The sequence below is a fragment of the Stenella coeruleoalba genome (genome assembly GCF_951394435.1).
Source record: "Stenella coeruleoalba genome assembly, chromosome: 16".
Taxonomy (NCBI): Eukaryota; Metazoa; Chordata; class Mammalia; order Artiodactyla; family Delphinidae; genus Stenella; species Stenella coeruleoalba.
Genome location: NC_137162.1, coordinates 4538548 through 4561675, shown reverse-complemented (window position 1 = coordinate 4561675; position 23128 = coordinate 4538548). Strand labels below are relative to the sequence as shown.

At 46.1% G+C, this 23128-nt stretch overlaps 3 protein-coding genes across 3 annotated transcripts; all 3 read right to left on the bottom strand.

Annotated features, from left to right (window-relative positions):
* Positions 1-758: 758 nt before the first annotated feature.
* Positions 759-2430, bottom strand: LOC307175158 (proliferation marker protein Ki-67-like; the record flags this gene model as incomplete). The annotated part of the gene is made up of 2 exons (XM_079900025.1): positions 759-785; positions 1225-2430. The coding sequence occupies 2 exons, from the start codon at positions 2428-2430 to the stop codon at positions 759-761; spliced, it is 1233 nt and encodes a 410-aa protein (XP_079756151.1).
* Positions 2431-2498: 68 nt separating this feature from the next.
* On the bottom strand, positions 2499-21766 carry LOC307175157 (proliferation marker protein Ki-67-like; the record flags this gene model as incomplete). The annotated part of the gene is made up of 13 exons (XM_079900024.1): positions 21637-21766; positions 21054-21243; positions 18004-18082; positions 17797-17912; positions 14649-14715; positions 12715-12760; positions 9727-9902; positions 6455-6776; positions 6246-6367; positions 5967-6138; positions 3758-3913; positions 2733-2816; positions 2499-2506 (listed from the first exon to the last, which is right to left on the bottom strand). The coding sequence occupies exons 2-13, from the start codon at positions 21143-21145 to the stop codon at positions 2499-2501; spliced, it is 1440 nt and encodes a 479-aa protein (XP_079756150.1). The 5' UTR covers positions 21146-21243; positions 21637-21766.
* LOC307175701 (proliferation marker protein Ki-67-like) lies at positions 11160-12596 on the bottom strand (the record flags this gene model as incomplete). Its single annotated transcript, XM_079901086.1, has 2 exons — positions 11160-12269; positions 12566-12596. The coding sequence occupies 2 exons, from the start codon at positions 12594-12596 to the stop codon at positions 11185-11187; spliced, it is 1116 nt and encodes a 371-aa protein (XP_079757212.1). The 3' UTR covers positions 11160-11184.
* Positions 21767-23128: the final 1362 nt, after the last annotated feature.

The window sequence follows — 23128 nt, the reverse complement described above, 5'->3', positions numbered from 1 at the left end:
GAGCTCTGTCTCTACATCTGCTTTCCCCAGAGGTGTCTTGAGCCATCTCTTCCTATTGGTTGGTGTGACAATTAGCTGTGGTTGGGAGGACATGCAGAGCGTTTGGGGAGTTTTGACAACAGCCCTTGGTTCCTTGGCATGATCTGGGGTTTGGAAGAGCTCTTTGAAACCCGCCAGGTCTTCTAGACATTGCACCTTTTCCTTGGGTGTCCTTGGCGGCCTCTTGCTTCCGTTTATATTTTCTGCTGAGTCTAGTTTCTGCTTTGGAGTTTCCTTAGATAATTTGATGCTTTTATCACCATCCGCTCGTTCTCTGTCTGAATGTCTGGCTCCCCCTGGTGTCTGTGTGGGCTTCCTGGGCGCTGAGAGCTCTTCTGCATCCACTTTCCCTGGTGGTGACTTGAATCGTCTCTTTCTACCTGTTCGCCTGGTGACTGGTTCTACTGCTGGAGATGTATAGGGTATTGTGGTGGTTTTCTCATTAGTCATTTGTTCCTCTGCATGATCTGGGGTTTGGAAGAGCTCTTTGAAGCCAGCCAGGTCTTCCAGGGGTGGGGCCTTTTCCTTGGGTGTCCTTAGCCGCCTCTTGCTTCCAATTACATTTTCTGCAGGGTCCAGCCTTTCTTCTGGAGCTTCCTGAGACACTGCAATGCCTCCGTCACCACCCTCTGGTTCTCTGTGTGAGTGTGTGGGCTCCCTGAGAGCTGAGAGGTCTTCCTGCACAGCCACTCTCTGGGAAGGTGTCTTGAGACGTCTGGTCATGCTGGTTGATGTGACAACTGGTTCTGGTGGTGGAGATCGGCAGAGCATTTTGGGGGTTCTGCCCTCAGTCACTGGTTCCTTGGCTTGATGTGGGGTTTGGAAGAGCTCTTTGAAGCCAGCCAGGTGTTCCAGGGGTGAGGCCTTTTCCTTGGGTGTCCTTGGCGGCCTCTTGCTTCCAGTTCCATTTTTTACAGGGTCGAGTTTTTCTCCTGGAGCTTCCTGAGACACCACAATGCCTCTGTCGCCACCCTCTGGTTCTCTGTGTGATTGTGTGGGCTTCCTGAGAGCTGAGACATCTTCCTGCACATCCACTTTCTGGGAAGGTGTCTTGAGACGTCCCTTTCTACTTGGTGTGTTGATTGGTTCTAGCTGTGGAGATTGGCAGAGCATTTTGAAGATTTTGTCAGCACTCATTGGTTCCACTGTGTGATTTGGTGTTTGGAAGAGCTCTTTGAAGCCAACCAGGTCTTCCAGGGGTGGGGCCTTTTCCTTGGGTGTTTTTGGCCGCCTCTTGCTTCCAATTACATTTTCTGTGGGGCCCAGCTTTCCTCCTCGAGCTTCCTGAGACACTGCAGTGCCTCTGTCAGCACCCTCTGGTTCTCTGCGTGAGTGTGTGGGCTTCCTGAGAGCCGAGACATTTTCCTGCACATCCACTTTCTGGGAAGGTGTCTGGAGCCATCTCTTGCTACTTGTTGGCATGTTGACTGCTTCTGCTGGTGGAGATTTATAGGGTATTGTGGTAGGTGTGTCATCAGTCATCGGTTGCTTTGCATGATCTGGGGTTTGGAAGAGCTCTTTGAAGCCAGCCAGGTCTTCCAGGGGCGGGGCCTTTTCCTTGGGTGTCCTTGGCTGCCTCTTGCTTCCAGTTACATTTTCTGCAGGGTCCAGTTTTTCTTCTGGAGCTTCCCGAGACACTGCAATGCCTCCGTCAGCACCCTCTGGTTCTCTGTGTGAGTGTGTGGTTTCCCCTGGTGTTTGTTGAGGCTTCCTGAGAGCTGAGACATCTCCCTGTACATCCACTTTCTGGGAAGGTGTCTTGAGACGTCCCTTTCTACTTGGTGTGTTGACTGGTTCTAGTTGTGGAGATTGGCAGAGCATTTTGGGGGTTTTGTCATCAATCATGGGTTCCTTGGCATGGTGTGGGGTTTGGAAGAGCTCTTTGAAGCCAGCCAGGTCTTCCAGGGGTGGGGCCTTTCCCTTGGGTGTCCTTGGCCGCCTCTTACTTCCAGCTACATTTTCTGCAGGGTCTGGTTTCTGCTTTGGAGTTTCCTGAAACAGTTTGATGCTTTTATCGTCACCTGGTTGTCTGTGCATGGGCATAGTCTTCCCGGGTGTCTGTGTGAGTTTTCCGAGGGCCGAGGCATCTTCTACCTCCGCGTTCCAGGAAGGTGTCTTGAGCTGTGTGTTTGTCCTGGTGGGCGTGCCGACTGTTCCTGATCTGGGAGATTTACAGAGCATTTTTGTGGCTCTGTTCTCTGCATCCACTGCTTCCTTGGCATGAGCTGGGGTCTGTAGGAGACTTGGGATGTCCCGCTGGTCTTCCTCAGGCTGTGTCTCCTGCAAGCTCTCGAGGGCGGCCAGGTCTGCTGCTAGCTCACACCTCAGCTCTGAGGCTCTCCTTGGTCCCCTCACGGCTATCGTGTGTTTGGAATTCTCTTTTGACCCCATGTGCTCTGTCCGCGCTTCGCTCTCCTTCGCATCTCCCTCCAGCTTCTGCTCTGGCTGTGGTGCTTTCCTCAGACATCTTCCCAAGACGTTCTCAAGAGCGTCAGGTTTTGGGCCTTCGTTTTTACACTCTACACCTGGTGCCTGTGAGCTTCTGAGCTCCATGGACCTTCTCAACTTCTTTGCACTTGATGTTGTCTTTGGTGTCATTGCCTCAGACACTGGAGTTTCCATCTCAGCACCTGCTGTTTTATACACGTTCCTGGGAGTTTTCGTAATACTTTCATCTATTTTAATTTTAATACTCTGGCGTCTTAAGGCAGGGCTTGCAGAACGTTGATCAGACAGCTCTTTAGGTGCATCTTGAGTCCCGGGGGACACATTCTGTCCTATAAGAAATTAAAACATGCATGATGAGTATATGCTGTGCACCGTGCGCCAATGTGGTGTTTTAGCCTCACGAGGTATTTAAGAGCCAATAAACCAGCCTCCCATCCATCTCAGGATACGAGGCTGCCTACGTGGCCATAAATCTGCCTGACATGAACCACACACAATTAAGAACAATGTTTTTGGGTGACACAGAGTGGGGTCATGCATAGGCAGTGGTAAGGGTCTATGGGGATCGGATAAAAGAAAAGCATTCCTTAGGCTGCCAGCCAGGTCTCAGTGAGCTGAACACACACATTTGTTTCATCAAACGTGAGAAACGGCTGTTTCATCTGCTGGACCACCAATGCAATAATATGGGTTACACTTAGTGCACTAAGGGGCCACGTTACACGGGAAACATCAATTCTTTAGCAACAGGAAGCATCTTGAGTGTAGCACACTGTCCCCTCTATGACAGAAACTCGGTGACCAGTGTAAATGAGAGAGAAACAGACTCACATCTCACTCTCACCCTGCGGCAGGTGCCCAACCAGAGATTAACAGGAGTACCTGCGTGGTGCACACCTGCTGCCTTTCTCTTTGGTGATTGACAGCACTCTGACATTTGAGTAATTTACATATAAGTATGATGAGAGATCATTACACTTTCCTGCTTGTCAGCCTCTTTACTTATGCTAAATGAAGAAGGCCACGTGTACACCCGTAGTTTACGGTTAGTAAACAGGCGTATGCCTTTCCATGCAAGTCTCTGAAAGCCAGTACTGCTTCAGCTGCTGATAGAAACCTCCCCTAAGAACAATGGGACAGGGAAGCTGGACATGGTACTTTATCAGGAATATCTGTCGTAGCGAAATAATACAGTAGCTGTTGTGAAAAAAGACCATCTACAGTTTCCACTGAAAAGATCAAAGTGCCAGGGGAAAAAAAGGAAACCCACCAGAATTTTCTGAAGCACACAGCAGAGGTTTTCCTCCTGAATGAGGTACTGGAAGCTCTTCTCCAAGCAAATCCTCTGAATTTGAAAAAGTGGAGGGACACAGGCTCATCCTTTGTGGTTTCTCTTTCACTGGAGTCTTGAACATTTCAGGCAGCCCTGTTACATGAAAATAGTGGAAAAACAGTTAACAGACTGCTCATAACTGCAAATCAGCATGCCTGTCCTCACGTACAACAGAGGAGATGTCGGAAGGCAAACAACAGATCACTCCCTAGAACTTCTGGGAGACAGGGTCTCACAGGAGAGGTTGATGCATCAGCTGTGAACCCATATTTTGAAGAGGGCAATGGCAAGTTAGACTCATATATGGCCTCTTCTCTGGCCTTCCTCTTGGAAAGAATGTAATGAAGGAAGTTGATGTCCACCCTCTTCTAGAGTGAACTCCAGCTGTGAGCATTGGCCAGAGGACAGAGGCTGCCCTCCAGGGTCCCTCTCCATGCATCCCCAAATGCAGGGCCCTCAGGCTCCTTCGATAAGTCCTAGGTTATGCACTACAAGAGTTTACGTACAAATAAAATGTCCAAATGTTAAAAGTGAGATAGGACTGCCCATTTTTAGTATGGTCAAGTACTAATATCACCATCTTTTCATTTTAACACCAAAAGGTAGTACTAACATAATCTCAGAAAACAAACAAGCAAACCCATCCAGTTCTCTAAAGGGAAGACTTAAGTTTCTCAAACTCTCATTCTCCTCCTGTCTTCTTACTTTTCTCATTCTGACATCAATGGACCAAAACAGACCAGCAGCCGACTCTCTCAGTCTGGCAGCCGTCTGCAAATTGTGTTTGGGAAGCCTGTTCTGAAGGCACCCAAGCCAGGCAACTCACTTAAAAAGCTCATTCCTCCGCCACCGTTCAGGCCTTACTTAAAATATCCAAGATTTAATATTTCATCACATATTAATGTTTTGTCATAAAAGTACTCACACCGAGGGGGGGGCCTTTGTTGAGTGTCTAGAAAAATGTTTTGAAGGAAGGCTGAAAAAATTTACCATCCCAGGTACTATTTAAACTTCTACTTATCTTATAAATATGTTTTTTTTTTTTTTTCGGTACACGGGCCTCGCACTGTTGTGGCCTCTCCCGTTGCGGAGCACAGGCTCCGGACGTGCAGGCCCAGTGGCCATGGCTCACGGGCCCAGCCGCTCCGCGGCATGTGGGATCTTCCCAGAGCACGAACCCGCGTCCCCTGCATCTGCAGGCGGATTCTCAACCACTGCGCCACCAGGGAAGCCCTCTTATAAATATTTTTGAGAATTTGCCTTCAATGCTTCGTAACATATATAGTAGTACACTCGCACGTGGGCATAATTTACAAGCATACACAGTATCTGCGTATTGGGTGGTATAAGCTCAAATTGTTTTTTACTCATGGAGCATGCTATCAGAACTCTGGCTATCACTGTTCTACATTTTTATAGTTTGCTTTTAAAAAGCTAATAAATATGTTGATCCAAATGTGATTCTAATTGGAGGGTATCTTGCATAGGTTTTATAAGTGGTACAACAATTCTCCCATCTTAAAATCCGCCAGGAAATAAAAACTAGGTTCCACCTAATGGATTCAAGTGTCACCTCCCTCTATAGGTGCTCAGAATGGAAACCACTGGTCAAACGACGTAGCAGAAAATCCCAAACCCAGGGTCCTGCCGTGGTTCTAATCCAGGACAAGTGTCAGCAGCTCACATCACACTTTTACTGAAAATAGCAATACTGGCTCAACTATGAATGGCTCAGAGAAGCCTTTGTTTCATGAACCAGCTAAGCTACACGGAAGGAAAAGAAACCTTGAAGCAAAACATCACTCAAACCTATTGCTCCGACTCTGGCAATTATAAGAGCAAGGCTGCTTTTTCACCATAAAGCCGCTGCCAACGTCGTATACCCACGCTGCTCTCCCAGGTAAAGATGTGCATTTCCTGCCATACCTGCTTCCTACAGGCCACGTGACTCCAAATCGTCAGGGACCTGGCCTTGTTCTCCAGTCCAGCACCCTGTTCCTTGAATATCATGACCCTCCGAGTTGACTAGATTGTTTATCCTCCTGTCCCATGCACAGCAGATAAACAAACGTGATACCCACCCATGTGGACCCACGCAGGAGGATGAAAGCGTTCTGGTTCCCAAGAGCCATGGCTATGCTTTTACCTGAAAGATCTTCACTAAAGTCCATTGGTTTGTTGACCACGAAGTTGTTCAGCATCCTGTAGGGCCGAGCTGGCCCGTTCACTTTCTCGATGTGAGCTTTCCCTATTATTATGGTACAGGGGGAGTTTGCGTGGCCTGTGCTAAATTGATTGTGAACGATGCCAGTCAGCTTCTGGAAAACAATCAGGAAGTCAATAAAGCGTCAAAGTCTCAATCCACACTTAATGCATCCCTTAATCATATTATGTATCAAAGAGCAATGCACATTGGAACCCCTACCTTCGGGGTATTATTGGTTCTTCTTTGCCTCTTGCTCAGGGGTCTTGGAGGTCCACGTTGAACAGCTCTGGTCTGGGTCTGCTTGGTGCCCAGTTTTACCACGTCTGCCCACGATTTTGCCACTGTCACAGGGAAAAGATGTTGAGACTTCAAAACCGGCACTAACGAGAAAATCAACCTTGAAACCTATCTGCTGATACAACACTAACCAACTAAATTGGCCTCAGAAGCGCCACTCCTTCTCTTGGAATAAATCATCTGTAAGATGCCATGCTGGCTTCGATCCACGGAAGCTCTCTTGGAGGGCAGGTTGCTACTTTTTCTCCGTCCTCTCTTGGGAATATCTGTCTGATGTGGAGATTTGCTGTCGCTGGAGATGGAAGACGCCTTGGATAAGCTACGGCATCGGCCGGGCGCATCTGGAGAAGCGGGAGCAGCGTTAGGAGCTGGAGGCCTCACAAACGCATCCTGTGCAGTCGCCTCCAGACAGACTTCTGAAGAATCTTCTTTCCCTGACGGCTGAGGCTGCTCCTGACAAGATTTAAATGTGCGTAAGAAACCTCACCACAAATATAAGAAACCTCACCACAAATATAACTTCTCTGTAGGCTCAAGATGACGGAGTAGGAAGTGTGCTCAATCCCTCTTGTGCGAGCACTGGAATCACAACTAACTGCTGAACAATCATCGACAGGAAGATACTGGAACTCACCAAAAAAGACACCCCACATCCAAAGACAAAGGAGAAGCCACAGTGAGACGGTAGGAGGGGCGCAATCACAATAAAATCAAATCCCATAACCGCTGGGTGGGTGACTCACAAACTGGACAACACTAATACCACAGAAGTCCACCAACTGGAGTGAAGGTTCTGAGCCCCACATCAGGCTTCCCAACCTGAGGGTCCAGCAACGGTAGGAGGAATTCCCAGAGAATCAGACTTTGAAGGCTAGCAGGAGTTGATTGCAGGAATTCAACAGGACTGGGGGAAACAGAGACTCCACTCTTAGAGGGCACACACAAAGTACTGTGTGCATTGGGACCCAGGGGAAGGAGCAGTGACCCCATAGGAGACTGAACCAGACCTACCTGCTGGTGTTGGAGGGTCTCCTGCAGAGGGGGGTGGGGGGGTGGCTGTGGTTCACCAAGGGACAAGGACACTGGGAGCAGAAGTTCTGCGAAGTACTCCTTGGCGTGAGCCCTCCCAGAGTCCCCTATTAGCCGCACCAAAGAGCCGGGTAGGCTCCAGTGTTGGGTCGCCTCAGGCCAAACAACCAGCAGGGAGGGAACCCAGCCCCACCCATCAGCAGACAATCGGATTAAAGTTTTACTGAGCTCTGCCCACCAGAGCAACAGTCAGATCTACCCACCACCAGTCCCTTCCATCAGGAAGCTTGCACAAGCCTCTCAGATAGCCTCATCCACCAGAAGGCAGACAGCAGAAGCAAGAAGAACTACCATCCTGCAGCCTGTGGAACTAAAACCACATTCACAGAAAGAGAGACAAGATGAAAAGGCAGAGGGCTACGTACCAGATGAAGGAACAAGATAAAACCCCAGGAAAACAACTAAGTGAAGTGGAGATAGGCAACCTTCCAGAAAAGGAATTCAGAATAATGAAAGTGAAGATGATCCAGGACCTGGGAAAAAGAATGGAGGCAAAGATTGAGAAGATGCAAGAAATATTTAACAAAGACCTAGAAGAATTAAAGAACAAACAAACAGAGATGAACAATACAATAACTGAAATGAAAAATACACTTGAAGGAATCAATAGCAGAATAACTGAGGCAGAAGAACAGATAAGTGACCTGGAAGACAGAATGGTGGAATTCACTGCTGCAGAGCAGAATAAAGAAGAAAATATGAAAAGAAGTGAAGACAGCCTAAGAGACCTCTGGGACAGCATTAAACGGGACAACATTAAACACAACAACATTCGCACTATAGGGGTCCCAGAAGGAGAAGAGAGAGAGAAAGGAACAGAGAAAATATTTGAAGAAATTATAGTCGAAAACTTCCCTAACATGGAAAGGAAATAGCCACCCAAGTCCAGGAAGCAGAGTCCCATACAGGATAAACCCAAGGAGAAACACACAGAGACACATAGTAATCAAACTGGCAAAAATTAAAGACAAAGAAAAATTACTGAAAGCAACAAGGGAAAAACGACAAATAACATACAAGGGAACTCCCATAAGGTTAACAGCTGATTTCTCAGCAGAAACTCTGCAAGCCAGAAGGGAGTGGCATGATATATTTAAAGTGATGAAAGGGAAGAAACTACAACCAAGATTACTCTACTTGGCAAGGATCTTATCTGGATTCGACAGAGAAATCAAAAGCTTTAAAGACAAGCAAAAGCTAAGAGAGTTCAGCACCACCAGGCTTTCTATTTATTTTATATTGGAGTATAGGTGATTAACGATGTTGTGTTAGTGTCAGGTGTACAGCAAAGTGATTCAGTTATACATATACATGTATCTATTCTTTTTCAAATTCTTTTCCCATTTAGGTTATTGCAGAATATTGAACAGAGTTCCCTGTGCTATACAGCAGGTCCTTGTTGGTTATCTATTTTAAATATAGCCGTGTGTACGTGTCAATCCCAAACTGTTTAAATCTGGAAGCACCAAACGTTTCAACCAGTGTCTGTCAAGTATATGGTAGAGATGCGAGTCTACGTCTCTCACTTAAAAAAAAAAAAAAAAAAAGTGGCGGGGGTGGGGGAAGAAAGCACCGAACAAATCTTAATTGGGGTATTTCAGGTGGAAAGATGAAAGGAACTTCCTCATGAGTGAGGCTCTTATCTAAGTCCAAGGAAACACCGTCCGTGGGAATTTAACCACCTTTGATCTGCATGGAAAGACAGCCACTCACTTCCGGGAGCCCATATAAAAGGGAAGGAAAGGAGACATACTTCACACGTCTGTTAGTGTGAAAGGAAATTAAAGGCTTCCCAGGCCCTCTGATGAAGGCGAGCTGTGGGCCAACACCTTTCTAGAGATCTAAGGTCACAGCCTAGGGTAGGTGATGAAAAATTGTAAAGAGCTGATGATGAAAGTCATGGGTGTGCTGCCGTCCAAGGTTTTCTTTCCACCTTGTAATTCTAAAGGGAAAACACCAGAACCTTACGCTTCTGTGTCGTGATGCCTCCAGATTCTTTCCAAATGTATTGACTATAACCCTAGCATGACCACCTGGCCCTGCAAGTGTGGTCAGCAGGAGGCCTCTGCAGAGAAGGAAAGTCCTGAGGACCCACCTGTGCTCAGTCACCCTCGGGCCATGGTTAGGAACCCAGGTGCTCAGTTCCCAACACCCACATGAATGAGCTCTCACAGAGACTTTTATATTTTTACTTTGTTATTAGAAAGAAAAAGGTGTTCATTGTCATTCTACTAGTGTGAGGGGTTGGAAAGAATATGGACCAAGGATGTGTGCTATCATCAGATCCGAAGCGGGGACCAGTGGGTAAACTCACCTTGATGATTTTCTTCAGGACGGTTGGCGTGTGGGTGACCAGAGACCTTCTTTGCTTTGGTGTCTCTCCTCTTTTGAGAGGTGTGTTGGGAGGTAAGTTTTCATCGAATAATTCAGGTCTCAGGCGACCACCAAAGGAGACCCGCCTCCTCTTCAGGGACACCCCATCCATCTTATCTAGAGGAACGGGTACAGACGTGGAGAGGGCAAAGGAGAACAGTACCATAGGTGTGACTTGTTTCCATTTACCATTGAAGACAAACTTACTGTAAATTCACTGAAACCTGGCACCTCACACACCTTTACTCTCTTGTGATGTTGACGAAGGTGATGCTGCTTCAAGAGCTCAGGAAAGATCCAGGACAAACCACTAAATGCCAAGTCCCAACCTGACAGGACAAGGACTTTCTTTAAACATTGACAAGTCCTATGCGGACAGAGCTTAATAAAGGGAGTGGCCTGGAGCAGTGGCTCCCACTTCGGAGCAGGGGGATGAAGGGGATGAGGCTTCAGCAGTGGCCTGAGAAAGCTTTTCCAAGAGACCCACACTTGGGTCTCAGACCTACCCAGCGAGTAGAATTCGAGCTGGAAACCTCTCCTGGTGATATTGACAGATGGGCAATTCACGCGTCCCAAGCCCCACTATCCATCTTTGTGAACCACTTGTCAACATAAACCCTTGCCTGAGTGAGGCGACCCGTTTGTAAGACTTGTGGGGACTCCGTGACTGATGTGCGTGGGTCTGCTTTCAGAGCCACACACCCCTGCCCTGGGGGCTCCCTGCAGAAGCAGAGCTGATGGCAGGGCACAGCATCGGAACACCTGGGGGCCCCCGAGGAGCGTGGGAGGCCCTGGAGCTGCCACGCCTGCTCCACGGGTCACATCTCTGCCACCCATGGGGTGCCATTAGGTTACTGGTTTCCCCATTTGCAAAAGGAAGATAACAAAACTCCTGTCCCGTGGGCCCTCCTGCTGCCAGAAGAGAGGATGGGAAATGAGGGTCTGAACGGCACGTAGAAGAACACCTGGCACGTAGACCCATGGGGATGGGGCAGGTGTGTTTTAAGAGCCACCCCACATGAAAAGAGTTCCAAGGGATTTCCACTGACTTATTCTAGAGGATCAAACTCATAGGATAAAAGAGCTTATAGTTCAGAATTAAACTCCTGTTAAAAGCAATTATGCTTATGCTTATTCTCCTGTGTTCTGTGGTAGACAGAAGAATCAGATATGCTTTTGGACCAGCTTATCTCCTTAGACGCCTGCTAATTCTCCCCTAATAACCAGCACTGCTCTGGTTGGTTGGTTATCTGGGTCTTCATGCAAATCTATGAGTAGATGATGAATATGGGCCTTCATGTGCCTCACAGAGCTAATCATTCGTGAATGAAGGAAGGTCCCACTAATTCATACCTAGACATAAGGTAGTAGTAAACCTGGGGGGGGAATAAATTTACAGTTAAATAAACTTACTCGTGGAATCGCCGAAGCTGCTGCCATCAGCCGAGCTAAGACCGGGTAACCCAGGGCTCACCGGATCCGCTGCCATGCCCAGCTTCTCAGGCTTGTTGAGAAAATCGCTTTGAATCTTCCTTTCAACTTGAGGGACCAATGGAGCTGAAATTGTCTGATGCAGAATCTCTGTTTCTGTTGTCAGATCGTCAACATTTGTAGGATTCCTCTTCCTCTTTCCGGGGCAAAGTTTTTCTGGTGTATTTCCAAAACTCTCAACTTTAACGGGCGTTTGAATACTAGGTAAGAACTTCCGAGGAGGAAACGTTTTAATATCTGCCCTGGAGCCTTCACTTTGATCTAGGTTCAGGGACGCACCACCATCGACAACACTCAGGTCTTCACTCCGCCCACTCCGTGAGGGACTTTGTTGTGAATATGGTTCGGGGGTCGTGGTTTGCAGCGTCTCTACCTCTGTGCAGAGGCTGCTGGGACTCCTGGTCTCCTTGGGCGTCTGAAATGGCTCATCACTCCTCTTCCCCTCAGTCTGGCTACTTCCTTGTTCTCCTGAAGCAGGGTCTGCCTTAATTTGGGGGCTTTGGCCCGATTTGGGTCTGGATTTAAGTGAGACCAGAGTCTCGCTCTGTAAACCACCAGTGCTTTCTTTTTCTGGTGTGCAATGACTCTGTGATCCTGATTTTCTGCGATTCTGAAGAACATTGACTTTTCCTGATTTCACATCTAACTCCACCTTCATTGACTCATAAAGCTTCCTAAAGGGAGACTCATTTTGGTCACTCTCCTTAAGACACTTTCTAGAGGAAAAAGCCTTCAGTTCTCCATTACTGATCCCGAATGTTACACCGGAACCTTCTTGAGAATCCCCAGCAGTGGGAGCTGTTGCATTTCTGCCGTTATCTCCAGGACGTTCTGAGGAATGAACGCTGTTAGGTGTCTTCCCAGCAACAGGATCTTCTGAGCCACCTGAGACAATACCAGCTCCTGTGACATTCTTCCCATGCACCACAGGCCTTCCGGAAGCAGCGTCTTCCGTGAATTTTGAACGGGCACTGGAATCTTGAACTTTTCCATCTTGACAATGAGTTATGAAATAGGAAGCAGAAATTCGAGATTTTCTCAATGATTAACATGGGCAATATTCACATTTTAAAATTATTTCAAATTGTCTTAAAAACCTAGCTTTCCACTTAGCCTACAAATTTCTTAATGTCCAAAATGTATTCTAATGGTGTTCTGGTACTAGTTCCATGATGAAAATAAATAAATCACTTTAGCCTCCTATACCTCCTATAACCAACAGGAGACATCCAATGCTATCAATCTGCTCAGAATTAGGGGCAACAACTGAGCATGACAGTCGTCTCTACATGGACCCTCCAACAAGCATATGGAGCCCATACGTCACTTGGGAGAAAAGTTAACTCACGTGTCTGCCTATGTCTGTCCCTTCCTTGCCACAAAGCTACATAGAGAACAGATCTTACAGGATCCCAGACAAAACCAAAAATCTACTAACCAAGGTTGGAAGGGAAGCTAGATCTTGAGACCCGACGCGAAGGCTCCTGTGAATTGGCAGATAAGAACAGCAATTTAGATGCCTTTTCAAATACCGACAGTCACATTTACTAAAATGTTCTTCCTTTGATGACCTTCTCTACCCAACTGTTCTTAGAGAACTTACAGCGACTTTGAGAAACGAGCCGAAGACATTGGGCTGGTACTCATAACACAAGCATTTCTCAGTTGATTTTTTAAAAATATAGTAATAGAATAAGAAACAAACTTGAAGATTAAAATTGCTTAAATTGAACGGCAGTGACTTTTTATAACTTCCTTGAACTTCTGTGAAAGAAGAATCAAAGCTAAAAGTAAACATCATCCACTCAGTATCTGGGAACCTACCAAGGGCACAGAATTATTGACTTTACACAGTTTTATCAGAAGTTGGCTAGAGGACCCGTGGGTGAAGTGGGGCTCCACTTAGCATGTGTGCTCATTGCTGGCAGGTACTAAGGGTTTATCTGAAAGCCCAGACGTTAAGGCAAAAGCGAAAACAATGCACCCAGAGGCCCTGTACCCTCAGAGCAGGGAGCTGGGGTGCAGCCCTCCTGCTGGGCCACCTTCACATTCCTTCCCAGGCAGCTTTTTAGAGGGTAAGGAACAACTACAGAATAACACAGATGTAAGATATAAAAGTCCAATATTGTTTCAAAGGAGGAAAAATAATATCCTCTGAATTATTAGGGGTGGAAATCACAAAATATATCCAAAGGCAAATACTTTAACTTCTTTCTTTAATCAATTTCCGATATCTTGGTATTGAATACGCTGCTTCTCAAACTTCCCATGTGAGGGCTCGATTTCTAACTTCCAATCTGAGGTTGACAAAAGGAATCATATGACTGAACAATAAAAATGAATTAAAATTTAAAACTGTGTGCAAAATACAAGCCCATATTTTTTGTACTATAATATCCAATAGCCATAAAAATCACTGTCAAATAACATGTTCTAAGTATTCAACTTCAATATTTACTTTATCATAATCCAGATAACGAACAGGTCATAGACCACTGGGACCTCTTATCTAACCCATAGTCCAGCTTTTTGGTTGGTTTCCTTATACCTACTAACGAGTTAGAAGCAGTGTTGGTTGGTGGGTGGGATACCTCAAAAGCTAGCTTTCCCCCAAAGCTGATGAGCAGGGTTGACATTAAAGTTAGTCCTCTGGGGAAGCAAGGGCACATGGCAGGAGCAGGGAACTTCAAATGCAGAGCCCACTGCTGATTTCAGGAGTATCTGTGCTAAGACTCTTAAGCCAGGGAATTCCAACCTGGTCAGAAGAGAATAGCTTGAGTAGCTTCATAAAAAGTAAGAAGGATAGGAAGTCTCAGGAGTAACCCAGAACCTCCTAAGTCCTACTAAATCTCCCAGGATGGGCCCAGACTGCATTTTAATAAGGTGGGCTGTTTGGAATACGTTTTCTCCACTGATAGACACAGGGCAGTAACTCTCCTCCAGTGTCGTGGGTCATGTCTGTCAAAACTGGGAAGCATCATTGGTACCTACAGCTCTGATGTGATTATTCTGGATGAATAAAGACCAATGAGAACAATGGGACAAAAACTGAGCCTCCAGATCATGTGGTTCTGGAATCTGAGTTCTGCGTCAGGGTTGCCCTAACCAAAGGTTTGCAAAATCATATTGTGAGTTACTTTGGGCCCAAAGTGTAACACCTAGTACTCTCATTTTGAATAAAAGAGGAAGGATAGTTTAAATTATCTTAATATATCTAAGTTCAACTTGTTTTACTACCTTAGCGACATTTTCCTACTATAACTGGTAAGTCGTTCTCCCTTGTGAGAAATCAGTGTCAAAGTGCATATAAATGACTTCATATCATCATGCAAAAGAATCAGAGCCCAAAGTTCCCTAATATCTCCCCATCACCTGTTCCCGTCTTTGTCCTGGAAATGCAGGTGACTTGCTTCCATTCTGATGACTTTCATTTTCATACCTGAAGTGCACAGAATGACAGGCATATATTCAGATTAAAGATTTGTAACCAATGATAAAACTTCCACATCTGACTAATGTCCAAGGAGCAAGGAACAAAGATCAGGTTTTACTCAAGATATTACCGTATTCATGGAAAGAAATCAGGAAAGTGTTTTTATGCTAAAAACTTAGGTAAATTGGTTTCTTCTGGAACACCACGGTCAGAGGTTGGGACCAGATTAAATTTCTGAACCCTGACTAGTCTGTAAGATTCAACAACTTCCCTGAACACCTCCTGTGTTGGAACCAACTGCACAAGAGAGCAAAACCTGGTGTCTGCTAGTTTTTGTTCGTGGAAATCATCTGATGGCTTGGAAGGTCAACCAGGAAGCTGGGTGGCATCTGACACCTTTATCACTCTGTGATGTCATTCACCACAGGTAACCACAGAGCTCTACTTTAAGATCACTATGATCTTTTCAGCTTCCCACTTACTCTATGTGTATCTGAACAAAGACAGGCACATTTTAGGAAGATGCAAAGATATTTAGCAAGAGACACGGTTGTTCTAGCAGACCTCAGGTATCCATTCACAGAAACTTTTATAACACATACTGAACTCTGGTACCTCGGTGAGACAGCCTGATTCGAATTTAGATGCCATCTACGTAAGCTCTGAAGCAGCCAGTCGTCTGGAACTTTCTCGTGGTGCCAGAGTTCTGAATCAAGCCCTTCTTCCTATGACCCATGTCTTAGTCTTTGTTGGAGGTATTTTGTCATCTCAACTAATCTTAATTTGAGCAGCATCTCATTTGGGGGACATACTTCTGCTCTCCATTCCTCATCAAATATTTCCTGCCTAGAAATAATATTTATTTCTCTAGCTAATAAAAAATACCCTTTAAAAATGAAGGCAAATTCACAAAAAGCACAGAAAAAGAAACGACCAGGATATTCAAATTAGAAAATATCTATTTAATACAAATGAAGGCAGTAATGGAGTTCCATTGGCAGAATGGATGACAAAAGCGATCCAACTACATCTGCCTACGAGAGACACAATTTAGAGTCAAAGACACAAATAGAATGAAAGGATAATGATGGGAAAAGATATACCATGCAAACAGGAACCAGAAGAGAGGTGGAGAGGCTGTACCAATACCAGACAAAATAGACTGTAAGATAAAAATTATTCACAGAGACATTGCACATTTTATAATGATAAAAGGGTCAATCCGTCAAGATCAACCAGTTATAGACAAAAGTGCACCTAACAGCTGGTTCCAAAAGGTCATCTAAACCTTAAGGATTATGAAAGTTGAAAGCAATGTGATTAAAAAAAAACAACAAAAAAACTATAGTATGAAATCTCTCATCAAAAGCATTACTAAGGGCTTCCCTGGTGGCGCCGTGGTTGAGAGTCCGCCTGCCGATGCAGGGGACGCGGGTTCGTGCCCCGGTCCGGGAAGATCCCACATGCCGCGGAGCGGCTGGGCCTCTGAGCCATGGCCGCTGAGCCTGTGCGTCTGGAGCCTGTGCTCCGCAGCAGGAGAGGCCACAACAGTGAGAGGCCCGCATCCAGCACAAAAGAAAAAAAAAGCATTACTAAACATACAGGACATTTCAGAATGATACATGATACAGCTTCATCCACACCAAGAGGAGATAATTCTTAATTTAAACCCATAGTATGGCCTCAAAATATCGGACGCAAAAAACTGACAAAGGTAAAAAACAAAAAGAAAAAAAAAACTTCAATGCGTGATTTCAGCTTACCTGTCCAGGTAACTAAGAATCAGGGGAAAATTTTACTAGGATTCTAGAGTCAGGAATTAGAATCTGAGGGACCTACACAGACAGAGCACTCCACGCAGCAGCTGTGGAACACACATTTTTTCCAAACACCCAGGACAGATTAGTAAAAATGTAACCATATCTGATCATAAAAAGCAAGCTCTGACTCATTTCAGAAACTGGAAATTACTCAAATGTCCATCCAGAATGAATTAATTGTGTATGTAACTGTGGATCTTATTTCAGTGAAATCCTTAAACAGCGAGAGGAACAAACTGGGATGAATCCATCCATTCCAATCCAGGCTATGAATCCCACAACCGTAAAAGCAGAACTCAGTTACTACTTTATGGAGTTTGATAAAGGCAGACAAAACCATAGCAGTTAGAGATGCATGCTTAGCAGTAGAACTCTAAAGACTTTCATGCTATCAGAAAAGCCACATTAGTGGTTTACTTGGTGCGGGGAAGAAGTAATGATTAGAAGATGCATGAAAGAAACTTCTGGAAATGCTGTTTATGACTTGGGTGGTGTATTAGTTCTATAACAAAATGTCACACCCTGGGTGGCTTAAACAAGAGAAATTTATTTTCTCACAGTTCCAGAGGCTGGAAGTCCAAGATCAAGGTGTCGGCAGGGTTGGCTTCCTTGGGGCCTCTCTCCTGGGCTCTGGCCGCCCTCTGCTGCCGCTTGGCACAGTCATCACTCTGAACACCTCCTTCCCTGGCTTCTGTGTCCTAATCTCCTCTTCTTATAAGGACACCACTCGGATTGAATTAGGACCCAGCCTACTGGCCTCATTTTAACTTAATCATCTCTTTCAAGGTCCTATTTCCAAAGACAGCCACATTCCGGGGAGCTGGGGACGGGGGTCAGGACTTCAACTTGGGAATTTAGGGAGAGCACAGTTCGGTCCGTGACGGGCGATTATCACAAGGCTGCTCACTTCATGGTAAGCTGGGTCATACATCTCGTTTTGTAACTTTCTCTATGAGTGTATTTTACTTTAAAATAAAAAAAATAAAATGAGTGCAGTTTCACAACACTTGCAACCAAATGAACCTCCTTTGGGACCTGGCCACCTTGGCATAGTTACGTGCTCTCTAATCTTTGAGCTGGAGCACACAATAAACCTCACCTGCCATTCCTTCTAGATCCGTATGAATTTAGATAAAGACTGTGTTGGGAATGGCAACCTCAGACATGTTGACATTCACCCGCATTACAGAAGGATCACTGATGGACTGTGAGGCTAGTTTTTGGTGGATCAGAAGGTCTATTTCTTTTTAGCCCATTTCTTACCTACCTGAAAGACCGATCAACAACAGTTATCACGTCTCCATGTTTTAGCTGTACAGGTTTATCAAAAGTAGATCCATTTACTCGTGTTGGATTTGTGGAACTGAAATTAAACAATATTGCCTACAAGTAGGAAAGAGAGGAAAACATGTAAACTAATAAATGGATAAAAAGTGAAAAGTTTTAGAAAACAGACTTCCAAAAACCCGCTCACCTCCTGTCCATTGATTTCAATTTTGCAGTGTTGTTTGGACACTACGGGAAGCTGAATACGAATGTCACACTCGATACTCCTTAATTCAAAAGAATAAAGATTTTTTAGGTTGCTGCAATTTAAAAAACTTACATCAGTGATTCAAAATAAAACAGCATCTGACACTATGTTTTTTTGTTTTTTTTTTTTGCGATACGCAGGCCTATCACTGTTGTGGCCTCTCCCGTTGCGGAGCACAGTCTCCGGACCCGCAGGCTCAGCAGCCATGGCCCACGGGCCCAGCCGCTCCGCGGCATGTGGGATCTTCCCGGAGGAGGGCACGAACCTGTGTCCCCTGCATCGGCAGGCGGACTCTCAACCACTGCGCCACCTGGGAAGCCCCTGACACTATGTGTGATCTGTAAATGTAATGACATAAAGGAAAGACAAACTGGGCAATGTAAATGATTTTGCCCCCAATTTTTATAAGTATTGTATAAGCAACTATTTTAAATCATTAAAACTTAAGAGTACTTAAAGATAATTATAATGGAAAATATTAGAATACAAAATTGAATTGCCTTCCACTAAAATATCTATGCTTATAAGATCCAACTAAAGGAGTACTTTACATCAGTTTGGAGAATACTTATCGTTTGTACTCTGTGCTTTTTTCTTTTTTCCTATAAAAAAGGTTTATGCATGTTTATTGGTAATGCTATGTATGTTTCAAGGTTTAATCAACACCTAAAGTGCTGTTATTTCATGCTAGGACCTCTCCGTGTCTCAGTTTCTTCATATACAAAGAGGACTCCGTTGGCAAACATATCATGGTGTTCTTCAGAAAATTAAATGTTACTCATGTCTGTCATTTGCTTGGCACACAGTAAATGCTCATAACTTGTGAGCTTTTTATTGTTTTAAAACTATATTATTGGGACTTCCCTCGTGGTGCAGTGGTTGGGAATCCGCCTGCCAATGCAGGGGACACGGGTTTGAGCCCTGGTCCGGGAAGATCCCACATGCCAGGGAGCAACTAAGCCCGTGCTCCACAACTCCTGAGCCTGCGCTCTAGAACCCGCGAGCCACAATTACTGAAGCCTGCACGCCTAGAGCCCGTGCTGCGCAACAAGAGAAGCCACCGCAATGAGAAGCCTGCGCACCGCAACAAAGAGTAGTCCCCGCTCGCTGCAACTAGAGGAAGCCCGTGCGCAGCAACGAAGACCCAATGCAGCCAAAAATAAATAAATAAACTACACTATTAACTGACAGTCACAAGCCTCCTATCATTACAGACACTAATCTACAAGCAACAACAAATTATCTAGATGCAACCTGTCTTTTTACAGAAAACTAACATCAGCAGGAAGCAGCTGAAGGAAGAATTCCCAAACCTACACAGAAACTAATCAAAGACGCCCTTAGCAAGGCTCTGGGTCTCTGGTGTTCCTGTTACCATCCTGTGGTTTTACACGTTTGAGCAGACCATACGCCTCCTCTCTGTACTCAGTACGAACCTCTGGAGTCTAAGAATATCCCTTCCTACCTGTACCATGAACAAACACTTACGAGTGGGTTTCTGGATTATAAAATCTCGCATAAAAATACACTTAATCACTACAATATGATAACAGAATTACTGCTATTTGATACCAAAATGTTTTTTGTTTCTCCCTTTTGAAGAGAGTGGAAGCTATGGAAAGTGAACAGCTACTTTAAGCCAAAGAAGAGAATTTGATTTTTAGGTATCGGAACATCCCAGCAAGAGACAGAAAAAGACGATCTCATTAGAACTGAGAATCTGTTTGGCAGGAGACGGCCATCAGGAGACACTATAGCTCAATGGTCTTAACCCTGGTGCTGCTGACATCTGGGGCCAGCTAGGTCTCTGTAGCGGGAGCTGCCCTGTGCATTGTAGGGTGTTTGGCAGCAACCCTGACCTCTGCTCCCTGAGGCCAGTGGTGCGTGCCTCCCACATTGTGACGTGGAAAAAATGTCTCCAGACTTTGCCAAATAGCTCCTGGGGGGCAATACGGCTCTCAGTTGATAACCACTGCTGCACACTGATTCCAAACTCAATTTCCCAGCTGATGTGATGACTGGACAACTGCCAGAGTGCTGAATAGTGATCACCTCTCATATGCCAGGCCCCACACCAGACACCGAGTACAGAATTATTAACTAGACAGTCCCTGTCCTTGGGGAGCTTCGTAGTGAGACAGGCAAGCCACAGCCTCATCACCATGTGTGGGGTTAGGAAAGACAAGAGCAGGGCTCAGTAAAGGCTCCTTCTCAGGTAACATGGACCCTGTCTCTGAAAGTTGTAAAGCAATCAGTCGCGTAGGAGGGTAGAGAAATTCCAGAGGTGAAAGTTCGAACTGGCTAAAAGCACCAAGGGGAGAAAGAGCTTGAAGTGTGGTGGAACGTGGCAGGAGTGGGGCTGGTGGGAGGATGGGGTGTGGGGCAGAAGGGGGTCAGGGTTCCACCACACAGGGTTCCACGGGGGGGTAACTTATTCATCACATGTTAGAAAAGGAGAGGCGGTGTGATTAATGGTGCCTGTTACACAGGGACCAGAGTTACTGCCACCACCAACACCAAGGCAACAAATGAGAAGTTCTCAAAACACAACCAGAAGGACTTTCCTTCCCATTTCCATTTTTCCAAAAAGACCGACAAGCCATGCACAGATTCCTTCCTTCACTTGTTCAATAATATCCCCCAGCAGCCAAGGAATGCCCAGTTTGGAGAGATTTCAGATGAACACAATGGCTTTCTAAAGACAGTCTGAAGTGAAGCAGGACTTTACATTTTTCTCCAGTTATATTTTTATCAAATCAATTTAAAAATTTTTCTTTGACTGAAAAAACACAACTATGTAAACATTGTCTTCGAATTCTATTTCATAATAAACAACCAGTAGCAATGACAATACACAGGAAGTCCTGAGCACACTCGAGGGCTGCCTACTCCTAGAGCTGTGTATCTCGTCTGTTAATCTCTGGTTAGTAATATTGAGGGGTTTTTTTAAGCTAAATTGTCTAAATTGTCCGCGGGTGGGCAGGGCTCACCTTCCAAACAAGCAGGTATGAAGGCTCAGTGGAAAGTGGGGGCCGTCGACCCCGCTCCTTTTAATGGTAACAAGGCGTCTTGTAGAACCCATTTTCTAAACAGGAATTTTGACTATAATCCGTACCGGAAGGTCAGGCATCGAAAGGTTTGCTGAAGCCGACTTACAAGCAATCCTTTGACTACACGCCACTGACAAAATAACAAAAATAAAACACACAGGGGGTGAGGGTTATTCTAAAGCAAAGAGCTAAGAAGTTACTTGTAAGTGACCAACTGGGGTCGCGTGTACTACTCACCGCTGCCCCTGCCGCCCCGACCCACGCCTTACCTGACCCCGGTGGAAGCCCCAGCCAGGCCCGGGGCTGCCTCCACCATCCAGCGCCCTCCAGAGACCTGCGTCCAGGACGCCGCCCGCCAGGCTCCTGGCTCCCGGGAGTTCCCACCGAGACCCCACGCCAGAGCCCAGGACGAGCCAGGCCAAGGCCGCGCTCCGGCGCTGGTGGCCGCATAGCCCCGAGTGGTCCACGCGGCCTCCGCCCCTCCGGCTGCCCCCGCCCCCGAAGCTCCCCGGCCGCTGCTCACCCAGGACGAGTCTCCCGGGGCGACAGCAGTGGTTCCGCCGCTCGTCGGCGAGCAACCCGAGTCCGCACCGGGAGGGGCCGGCGACGCGCCCACCTCCGCTGCAGGGACCGGGCCTCAGTCCCCTGGCCCGCTCCCACCTTCGCCGTGGCCCCAGTCCCCGCTCCTCCCGCCTTCGCCCTCGCCGGTGGCCCGCTGACCCTGCCCAGAGACGTCCCGGAGGTGCCCGGCGTCAGCGGCTCTGGCGCGGAAAGCCGCCGCCGCGCCCTCCAGATTCAAACGATAACACCGATTCAAATTTGGCGCTAAGCGCTGCGATTGGGCGCAGGGGAGAGGAGGCAGACCAATGGGAAAGGAGAGGGCGGAGCAAGCGGGGACGGGCTCCGCGGGGCGGGGCGGGGCGGACGGGCTCGGCCGGGCTGGCTCCGGTGCATCCGTGGAAGACGGCCACCTGAGGGTCCTCAGCTTCCATGGCACCTACGGGTATGAAATGCAACAGGGTCCCTCCGCCGCGAAACCCTTCTTGCCTTCTTTTCTCTAAGGACCAAACACAATTGTACAGTTAACAGTGGTACATAATATGTTGCTCATTGCTGGAAGGTTTACAATTTTTTAAAATTCCTATATCTCCCTAAAAATAATCAGTTGTTGTAAGCAGTTTCTCGTGTCTTTTCCCAGTTAACACATGCATTATTCTCTTATAAAAACGCACGAAGACTATCATAATATACACATTGTTCTGTACTTTGTATTCTCTGCTTCACAAACTCCGAGTATATTGAGTACGTCTTCCTCCTTTCTTTTTGATGACGGCAAAGTATTCGGCTTTAGAAACCATAATTTATTTAATCTCTGCTGTTGCCATACATATAGGTTTACAATGGTTTCCTCTTAGAAAAAATTCTTTAATTAATAAACCTGCTGCACTACAAAATGGATGAATTGTAAAATAATTAGCCACAGGATTCCTCCACGTGAGTGATGGGACAGCGGGAGGGGAGAGCTTCTGCAGGCCCTCGTGGTACGAAGTGAACTGGGGATGTCCGCCGCCCTCCAGGTCACTCCACACCTTTGGAGCTTGGCTTTCCTTGATCGGGAGCTGCTGTTCTGGGGACCCGAGGGTCTCTTTGATCCTTGCAGGAGATCCATGAGGTCAAAACCACCTTTGTAATAACAGACGGTCCTTGCCCTTTTCACTCATTTCTCGTGTGTGGAGGGTGGCATTTCCCCTGTGCAGAGCAGATGTGAGAATCCAGCTGTCTTTTATTAAATCAGGTATCACAGAGATTTGCTGTGATACTTGGTTTAGTAAAATATATATTTAATATAAAATAATGCTGCTCTTTTCACTAATTTGTTTTGGATAATAGAGGTATTTTTCATTAAAAAAAGATGTTTCTATGTGAAACATGAAATGGGTTCATCATTGCTTTAAAATTAATTGATAAATGACATTTTAAAAAATATTCAGTTAATAACCTACATAAACAAAAAC